Raw genomic sequence first — 10,608 nt, forward strand, 5'->3', positions numbered from 1 at the left:
GTTTCTCTGTGTAGCTTTGGCTATCCTGGAACTCACTCTGTAGACCAGACTGGCCTCGAACTCAGAAATCCTCCTGCTTCTGCCTCCCAAGTACTGGGATTAAAGGCATGCGCCACCACCGCCCGCCCCCCCACCCCCGTTTTTTTTTAAAAACCAGTGGTTCTCAACCTCCCTAATGCTATGGCCCTTTAATACATTCCCTCATGTTATGGTGACCCCCAGTCATAAAATTATTTTCATTGTTACTATATAGCTATAATTTTGCTATTATAACAAATTGTAATGTAAGTATCTGTTTTCCAGGGGTCTTAGGGGGACCCCTGAGAAAGAGTTGTGACCTACAGGTTGAGAACCACTGTTTATAATACATTAATTGACCTTTCTTCACAAGATGGGTGCAGGGGAGATGGGATGAGAGAATGTGAGCCAACTACTCTGATGTCTGGCCTGCGCAGTTCTGAACTGGGAATCAAAACAAATGTGGTTTTCCTGCAGCTGCCTGAGAACTCAACCGAGACACGTTACCTTACTTAAATACCTTACTTTTCAAAATGGAGACCATGTGTGAGTTGCAAGTAGAAATGTTTTCTGTTTGGTGGGCAGAAAATAAATACTAATTTATCATTATTAATCAACTTAATTAAGATATCATAAATCTCTAATGGTCCTTCTCTTGCTTACTGATAGTTGTGGAGATACCACTACAGTCAGAATAGTTCCATCACCTGAGACAGAAACTTCATAATCAGCAGTACCCCTCCCTCATTCTCCCCATCCTGCATCCTGTGGTGCTGGACAGTCACTTGTCTGCTGTTCGTGTCTACATTTACCTACCTGGAACTTAAAAAAAAATAAATTCGTTTTAGCTCATTATAATTATTGACTGGCCTACATCTTGCCATGCCCTCTACCCCTTATGGGAACCAGCATCCACTCTCCCCTTCCTAAATACTACTCACACATACTTCTAAACCAAGTCCAATCTCTTCTTACTATATTTCCCCACCTAAGTGATCCTAGATAAGTTTCTCATCAGAGATTGTCTAGATGTTTGGGATAAAATGTGCCTCAACCTTGTATGAGATATAAGGTACATAATATTTAAACAACTGTCCAATGTTTTATAAATCAAGTTCTATTTAAAAATAGAGAATCCAAACAGTGTTGCTCCTTGAATTCATTACTGCATCATTCAAGTGGTACCTTGCACTTAGTAAACATTAGCTACAGTGAGTGTGGAGAACGTTTCTTTCCAATGATACAGATAAGGCCAGCGTGGGGAAAATAACAATGTAAACTTTACGCTTAGATATATACTGAAGTTGTTTGCAGTTATATATGTATCCCTGATGTTTGTGCCACCCTGGAAAAGCATCCCTGTGGTAATTACTTCCCCAGAAATATCTAATTTAATAGTATAATAAATATTAAGTTCTAGTTACTTATCAAGTATTTAAATATCTAAATAAATGAAAGAAATTGCATTGGTGATTCAAACATAAAGTAAAGGTCCTGTCTTGAGAAAAGGATTGACTTGCACAAGACATGAATAAACAGGTATCTGTAATATGATGGGGTACTCAATGATAGCCATATTTAATAATAAATAAATGAAAGCCATATGTCTAGCTAGGTACTCAATTCAGTGGAGCTCCAGAGATGAAACATTGAAGCTGAGCTTAATAGAAGTCACAGGCACACAGCTTGGAGTACTAATTCAGCACTCCCTCCTCTGCATACATGTATGTGAAGTGTTACACATTAAGAGATTACACACATAAGAGTTTTTCCTTTCTCTTGAAATCATAATTGTGTTGACATTGGGCTCTCCTCATTCTGCCATGAAAACCAAACCAGACAAGAGTTGAGTAACACTTGCATTAAGCATTTCTCTTGGGTGTGTCATTACCAGCATGTTTTCCTCAGTGTTGCTCTCTGCGTGGCCCTGAAGCCATTTGAATTTGCAGTTTCTGTTCCAGTAGGATCTGTATGGATTTTTTTTCCCCCTAGAGGAGCAAGAAAGATTTTCTGAGCAAACTACAGTAGCAGAAGCACACCCTGCCATGTCAGTCTATATGTGGTAAAGTTTAGTAAATCTAGAAAACTATTCTGAGGCCATCTGTCACTCTGTAGTACCGAGAGCTCCGTGCTTTGTGTGTAACAGCTGAGGAGTCATTACGTAAAAGAATTTTATCAGAAAACGTATCAGATGTTCTTTTTTTTTTTTTTTTGAGACAGGGTTTCTCTGAGTAGCCCAGGCTGGCCTCAAACTCAGAAATCTGCCTGCCTCTGCCTCCCAAGTACTGGGATTAAAGGTGTGTGCCACCACTGCCCAGCTTGTATCAGATGTTCTAAAGAATAAATGGCATAGAGACAGGGAGAGCAGTTAGAAGCTGTTGCAAGAAATTTGGGGAATAAAACTGACTCAGGAGAAGTTTGAGATAAAATGTGTTAAAACTTGTTGGTCCTAGGCTTTGATAGATACTAAGGTTTAGAAAGCATAGTTTATCTAACTGTGGTGCCCACCTTGTAGACAGAACCTTGAATACAGTTCTCTGTGTGAGAAGGAAGGGTGATTGGAAGGACGGCTCTCCTCAACCTTTCTCATGCTGTGACCCTTTAGTACAGTTCCTCATGGTGTGGTGACTCACAGCCATAAAATTATTCCATTGCTACTTCATAACTAATATTGCTACTGTTACAAATCGTACTGTAAATATCTGATGTGCAGGATGTCTGATATACAACCCCATCCCCCCAAGGGGTCATGACCCACAAGCTGAGAACCACTTGGTTAGGAGAAAGGGAAGTAAAAGTGGGCCATCTATAACTAAACTTGGCTTCCCTTTGGGCAGTACCACAATGGTAGAAAAACACCACTTAAGAATTGCCTGATGGTTTCCAGAGGGAAAGAGACCTTAAATAGCATTGAGAAGCTAGTATACAAAGCAAGGATGGCAGCTAAAAATGACAGGCAGTCATAGAAACAAAGGCATTATTGGCGGTGATTGGAGAAATTTTGAACATCTTGAGATACATTTGTCAGCTGTGGTCTATGAAGCCATGCTTGGTCAATGAGATATTTTTCTTTGGGGAAAAAAAAAAAATTCCATCCTAATGATTTCTTTTTCCTGTGTAAACCAGGTACCAGAGGCAATAAAGAAATGCCAGAGGGCTGGAATTACTGTGCGCATGGTCACTGGTGATAATATTAACACGGCTCGGGCCATTGCTACTAAATGTGGTATTTTACACCCAGGGGAAGATTTCCTTTGCTTAGAAGGTAAAGATTTTAACCGAAGAATACGAAATGAAAAGGGAGAGGTAAGATTCTTTCATACCTTAAGTTTTAAATTGATACTCCTAGTGTATTTGTAGTTTTTCCAACCAATACTCATTGAATGCACATGTGTTGTTAGGGACCATGCCTCAGCAATGCTGTTCAGAAGCAACAGAGCCCTGCGCAGCCCTAGGGGCAAGAGCGGCAGCTCTAGAAAGACTTATGCCATGCAAGGAAGTTTTATGGAAGGAGTTACCGTACGTCTATAAGTACAGTGCTGTGAGACTAGTAAGGTGGGCTGGAAGAGCTGAGAGGAGGTAGATTTTAGGAGACTGCAGTCTCAGAATTCTCATGCTAAGGAAGTTCATTTTCATAGGCAATTTGGCCGGGGAGGTTTACAATTTAACCTTCTGGTACAGATAGCAGTGTATTTTCATACTTGTACATAAATCAGAGCCACCAAGACAGTGCATGAATGCATAGATTGATGCATCCCACTCCGGAATGTTTACTGTTTGACCTGAGACCACGCCCAAGAGCCTGTGAATGTGACAAGTTCCAAGGAATGTCTCTTACTCTTTGGACCATGAGTAAGGAACCACTGTTGAATATGGCAGCTAGCTAATTTGGAATTGAGACTAGTTTTGGCACATTTTAACCTTGATAAAAATTTGTAGATTGAACAAGAGAGGATAGACAAGATTTGGCCAAAGCTTCGAGTGCTTGCAAGATCATCTCCCACTGACAAACATACACTGGTTAAAGGTGAGTATATTGTACAACTATCTCACGGTTTTTCTAACACAGGGACATGTTCTGCTTCTTTAAGGTCAAACCAATCCTGAATGTTAAATTGAGTCACAAATAGCACTTTCCTAGTAAAATGTAGAAATATTTCTTTCTGATATATTGGGCAAATTGCATTTATCTTCAAGGATTACCATAAGATACTAGTCCCAAGCAGCCTTTGTTGCTAGAATTGATTTTTGCTACATAGCAAAATAGTTTATATTTTTACATTTGTTTAAATATACTTTTTAATTTTGAGTCTGTAAATTAGGCTAATGAGGATCTTGTACAGAATTACTTCATCCATTCTAAAGGATTTTGATAGCACTACTTTTTTCCTTCTATTTCAGGTATAATTGACAGCACAGTCTCAGAGCAGCGCCAGGTTGTAGCTGTAACAGGTGATGGTACAAATGATGGGCCTGCACTGAAGAAAGCAGATGTTGGCTTTGCAATGGTAGGAACCCCTGCTAATGTGTACATACAGCTTGCTGTCTGGGTTGTCTGTTTGTTTGCTTGTTGCCAAAATTGCTATCGATTTGAAACAATGTTCCTCAAAATTAGTTTTAAGAGATAATGGATAAGCCTAAGTGAGTTTATAGATCTAATTATTTTATATGCTACCTTTATTAGAAACTATCAAGTCTGGCCAGAAGATGATTTCTTTGAAGAGCTGTAACAATGTACATTTGCTTTGTACTCTGAGAAATGATTAAATATTAGTCAGCTCACCTGCATCTTACAACCACCTTGAACAGACTTATAACAATGATGATGACCTAACAGCTTTTTAAGAATACATGGATGTCATCATTTTATGTATCCATACAGTCTCCTTAGTGTACAAGATACTGGGTTTCATTAATGGTAGCCTCACACATGCATATGACCTGCTCTGATCATATCCACACAGAATCACCACCCTCTCTCGCTCCCCCTCCCCCTCCACTAGGCCTTTACCCTCCACAGTTTGCCCTTCTACTTGGATGCCTTACATAATTTTTCTATCTAGATTCCATAAACAAGAGATTTGCTTTAAGTGTGTGTGGGGTGTGGGGGCGGGGGTGGGGCTGCTTTTCCACAAAATTCTCAACTAAAGTGTTTTCTTTACTCTTTGTCTTATCTTTAAAAAATATTAGTCTGTAATCCTAATTACCAAAACCAAAACATAACCAACAAACACCTTGAGAATTTGAATATTTTTGTTTAATAATCCAGCCCATTCTTTTTATTTTTGCATTGGACTGGAGTGTTTTGCAGCAGACTGCAAAAGTCTGTTTTAAATAGTTACATGTTCCACTTAATGTGACTGTTCATGGTCATTGGAGAAATATTAACGTGCTTTAGAGGTGCTAAATTTGTCTCCTTATTCTACAATATGGAAACACTGATTTCCAAAACACAGTTTGACACTAAGGGCTTTGGGTGTAGGATGTTTCTGTGTTCCAGGCTGTACTTCATGATTGTCCTCCAATATTTTCTTGCTAAAATAAAGATATAGAAGATGACTCTTGGTGATAGGACTTAATTAAGAGAGGTGGTAAGAGGAAATTCCCCTCAAGCAAAAATAAAGATTCTAAGGACTCACCCTACCCCTACCCCTACCCCTACCCTACCCCTAGACAACTGTATTGACATGTAATGATAAAACTTGTGAAGAGTTCTTGACGTGGGCTGAGGAATACTTGCGGGTTCTGCCTTGTGCTTTAAAGCAAGCAAATTCATCCCCTTTGGCAACACAGCAATCAGTAATTGTTGCTCCTAGGCACATAGCAGATTCTTGCTACTTCTTTGACCCTGACAATTAGCCAGGTTGGCAAAACTAGTACCATGGAACAAATTGTTCTTTTCCTCAAAACTTGGGCATAAGATTCTGAGGATTTGAAGTAAATATTAGCAAAACTCCCCAATACAGACCAAGAAAATACAGTACAAAAGCTATGTTGGTAGTGGGTTTTGTTTTAGGGATTTGCATGATTTAAAATTAAATTAGATTCAAAAAATTAAATTTATTTCAAAAGTAAAGTGAAGGAGTAAGTCTGGGTGGCTGGGACTCGAAGCCACTTTTTGCTAAAACTTGACTTCTGGGAAAGCACAGATCAGTTCAGAGACACATGTGCAGGTAGGTAGTCAGGTACACTAAGGAACTCAAAGTTCCCACGCCAACTAACCTTTTCTCAGCATTTCTTAAATATATTAGGATTTGAACAAAGCTAGGAAGGTTTGCATTCATAACCTGTAACATAGAACTAAGGGGATTACCTAGAGGCTGAACAAGAACACCATGACTCGTAACTGAGCATTTTGCATTGAAGCTCCATCTCGGCTTTTCAGGGCTGAGCCATACAGTGCATGCAGCATTTCTAACATGGCTTAGCAGATGTTCCTACCATGTGCCATTTAGTTTTTGACTCCCAAAAGAAAACTTGACCATGTTAGCTGTTGCTTTTTTTTTTCCCATCTATATAAACCATAACGATCCCAGTGCTTTGTCAGCATACAAAGCACTGATGACTAGCTTTTCCTCAAGGAAGGGGAGACCTCGACTCTTACACGGATAATAGAAGCACAGACACGGCGCTGCATCTGCTCCACATGCACGCTCTCAGCTGTGTTCCTGTTCTTCCAGTAGAGTTATGTCGTCATTTTGGTTAGACTAGCATTTCTATATGGTGTCTATATTATGACTCTCAGCACCATTCCACCCTGAGCCACTTGGTCTCCTACAATTATTTTTACTTTTCTGAACAACTTTTTTTTTATTTCCCACAACTTTATGTTTTTCTTATATAATTAACTTTTTTCCTAATTTTTTTAACATCCTTGGCACACACTCACTCCCAGATTCTCTTTGCAATGACTCAGAGACAAGTCTGTGCCCTTAACAAATTCATCTTACAGACCTCCTTCCCTACCTCCCGACCTTCTGGCCTTGGAGTAGAAGTGACATTGCATTTGAGAAGAAGCTCTGAGGACCTAGTTACCTCGTGTTTTAATTTTATTAACCTGGAAGACACCTGACAGAGAAGCGTCTAAGTCATAAATGCACAGCCGAACTCAAGTATACACCATTCTGTGCAGGACAGGAAGTCATATACTACCAGCGACTCCTGGAGTTTGCTACTTCTACCTGGTTTAAACTATACCGAGTCATATGTATTGTGTTAGCATCAGTGTATGAACATTATCTATGATGTTTATAGTTGCAATTAACTTGTTTTGATTAACCCGCAGTCTCTTACCCTACTACCATCCTGCTGTTGACAGTCTCACTAGCCTGAGGCTTTCCATTGATTCCTCATGTCTTCAGGTCTTCAAGAGTGCCTCTCATTTGTCTCCAAGTATTCCCTGAAACTGCAGGGCCTGAGCCAGTTAGGAATTCTATAATGGGAGGAAAAGCCATCTCTGTTTCCCTACTGAAGGCTTAAGCTTCAGATTCCTTTGGTTTCCTGAGTTATTTGCCAGTCATCATCCACTTCCAGTCCTTACAGTTTTCGTGCAAGCACTCCCTTCCCTCACGTTTCTCAATTCTAATCTTTTCTCATTTTTCAATGTTATTTTAAACTTGAGAGTCCATACATTTGTACATGTGTAGTGATCATCTCTACCTCCTCCATCTCATCCCTCCTACCTCCCTAATCCCTCCAAAATGTCCCCTACTACCCTCATGGCCAGTCTTTCTCCATTGGTATCTTTAATATACTTTTTGCATGACCTTGGAAGAGACAACCCTTTTTTGCAATGCTATTTGCATTTTGCTTTGCATGCTTCATTCTCATGTATGGTGTCAGCTACGCCTAAATGTCCTTCTCTGTGGCATCTTAAAATTGACCGTATTATCTTCTTTTAGCATAAATGTAATTCTTTTTTGTTAAGTGTAATGGTACACATTTGCATATGTAAAGTGATATTTTAAACCTATAGTCTAATTCACAGACTTTTTTAACAGGGCATTGCTGGAACTGATGTGGCTAAAGAAGCATCTGATATTATTCTCACAGATGACAACTTTACAAGCATTGTTAAAGCAGTTATGTGGGGACGAAATGTCTATGACAGCATCTCAAAATTCCTTCAGTTCCAGCTTACTGTTAATGTAGTAGCAGTGATTGTTGCTTTCACGGGCGCTTGTATTACTCAAGTAGGTGACTGTTAATATTTATTTTAAAACAAAAAATTATATGCTCTACCTTTTTAAAGTCCTTAAGTATTTGAATAAGATGAAGCTTTATATTGTAGGCTAATAAACATAAAATGTAATCTGTTCTGTTCCTTAAGTCTTTGTAACCCTAAAGGTTTTCCGAAAGTTGCTACCCTCCCTGAAGAGTTGTGTATGTCTATTAGGAAGCCTGTCTTTTCTAGGACTCGCCCCTTAAGGCCGTGCAGATGCTGTGGGTAAACCTCATCATGGACACTCTGGCTTCGCTGGCTCTGGCTACGGAACCACCCACTGAGTCACTCCTGCTTCGGAAGCCTTATGGTAGAAATAAGCCTCTCATCTCACGCACGATGATGAAGAATATCTTGGGCCATGCATTCTATCAGCTCGTAGTGGTCTTTACACTCTTATTTGCTGGTAAGAGTTCACTGTGGTCACGTTTCAGTTAAACTGTGTCTGTTGCACATTGATGTCACTCAGTATGCTTTACTGTGACAGAATTTCAGAGGTATGAGGTCTGTTCCTGACTCCACTGTGTATCTTTAAACGTCACTTAGTTGGGGTGGGGTGGGGGGGGCGGAGGAGTGAAGAGGCTTGGCTTTTATTGTACCTGGGATTCACTGCATTTAGATCTGTGGTCCTGACACGTGTGTCTCCATAGTGTTAGGGCTGCACCAAATAATAATCCCAGGGTCCATTCCAGCTCTTTCTGTGTGGTCATTGCACTTCACACATTGGCCAGGCTTTGTTATTATGCACTTTGCTAAGTTACGTGTTGGGTGATCTCAGCGATAATTACAAAATGGTGGCATCTCGTTGCAGGAGAGAAGTTTTTCGATATCGACAGTGGAAGGAATGCCCCTTTGCACGCTCCCCCGTCAGAACACTACACCATTGTGTTCAACACCTTTGTGCTGATGCAGCTCTTCAATGAAATAAACGCCAGGAAAATTCATGGGGAAAGAAATGTGTTTGAAGGAATCTTCAATAACGCCATCTTCTGCACAATTGTCTTAGGCACCTTTGTGGTACAGGTGAGTAAATGGGAAGGTAGTTTAGATTGGTTGTTATGTGAAACATAGTGAACAGGGTCACTGTTCACACGTTACTCCTTACTCCAGCTGGGACAGACGCTTCTGTATCTTGACTTGTGATGTCCACCTAGCTTCTTTTTTGCCTACGGTATATTCTGAAAACCATTGCAACTTGTCTCTAGTGTTCTCAGAAGTTAGTTTCACAGCTGCCTAAGCAATTCACTTTATTTCTTTTAACTATAAAGAATTATTATTAATGAGGCCAAATCAGCCAGTCACATAATTAATTGGTTTTCCCCCAGTATCTTAATGCCTTTCTTTCATACCTTAATTCCAACAAAGCAAATAAAATCTTTTACTTTAAAAAAAAAAAAGTCTAGAAACACTGAACATTTCCTCATTCCCTGGTTTCTTGATATACAAAAGAACCCTTTCAGTTTCATGCCTTTATGAAAATCCAGACTTGGTCACCACATCACCTGTGATGAAAGGGAACCCTGGCCTCCTAAGCAAGGGACAGCTCTTCCTGGATAGATGCACAAATATTCTCGACGTTAAAAACAGACAAAAAAACACAATGAAATTAACAAATAAATGCAAAAAGTGAGATTTATAATGCTTTTTAAAGTATAAAAAAAGGTATCCACTGTCACATACCAAATATTTCACAGCTACTTATATCAGAAAGAATTGTCAGACTCAGAGGTGACTATTTTGTTGCTTAATATCTATTATTCCTAGGTATGCTATTATAGGACACTAAAAATCAAGGAGTCACGGTATGACTTTTATGTATGTATGTATGTCTTTGGACTGCAGGCTGTGTTGAACAGACTAGCAGAGCTAGCCCACATTTCATAGAGCATTGCCAGGTTGTGTTTCTTTTGTTGCAGAGGGTGCGTAGTTGGCTTAGCCTCTAAATGTAAAGTAGGAGTGGATGGCTTGTAGAAAAAAAATCAGGGTGTTGTTCTCTCTGTCCACGTCTCTGTAGCATGTGCTTCCCACAAAGCACTTCCTGCCCTTCGTGGAAGGCATAAAGGATTCAGAGCATAGCAAGGACTATAGCTGTGTAGGGTAATAGAGAGAGAACGCACAGGTATCCTTTGGGTCATGAGATTCTTATTTTTAGTAAACATCTATATTATATATACTTAAAATTTGGGGCCGAGATTTTACTTTATTTTAGTTGTCATTTAAATAAATGTACTCTTGATTATTCCTCCAGATAATAATTGTGCAGTTTGGCGGGAAGCCTTTCAGCTGCTCAGAACTTTCAATAGAACAGTGGCTGTGGTCAATATTCCTGGGAATGGGGACCTTGCTCTGGGGCCAGGTAAAAATCTCAA

General features: G+C 39.7%; 1 protein-coding gene across 6 annotated transcripts in view; it reads left to right on the top strand.

Moving 5' to 3' along the window:
• Atp2b1 (ATPase plasma membrane Ca2+ transporting 1) overlaps positions 1–10,608 on the top strand; it is a 106,956-nt gene that overhangs the window by 88,059 nt on the left and 8,289 nt on the right. For all 6 annotated transcript variants that reach the window (XM_031349474.1, XM_031349469.1, XM_031349471.1 and 3 more), the window contains exons 13-19: positions 3,145–3,324; positions 3,958–4,045; positions 4,420–4,526; positions 8,019–8,210; positions 8,432–8,645; positions 9,051–9,262; positions 10,488–10,595. In XM_031349474.1, coding sequence (XP_031205334.1) covers positions 3,145–3,324; positions 3,958–4,045; positions 4,420–4,526; positions 8,019–8,210; positions 8,432–8,645; positions 9,051–9,262; positions 10,488–10,595 — 1,101 coding nt within the window. The remainder of the gene's footprint in view (positions 1–3,144; positions 3,325–3,957; positions 4,046–4,419; positions 4,527–8,018; positions 8,211–8,431; positions 8,646–9,050; positions 9,263–10,487; positions 10,596–10,608) is intronic.

Source organism: Mastomys coucha, unplaced genomic scaffold, assembly GCF_008632895.1.
Source record: "Mastomys coucha isolate ucsf_1 unplaced genomic scaffold, UCSF_Mcou_1 pScaffold4, whole genome shotgun sequence".
NCBI lineage: Eukaryota > Metazoa > Chordata > Mammalia > Rodentia > Muridae > Mastomys > Mastomys coucha.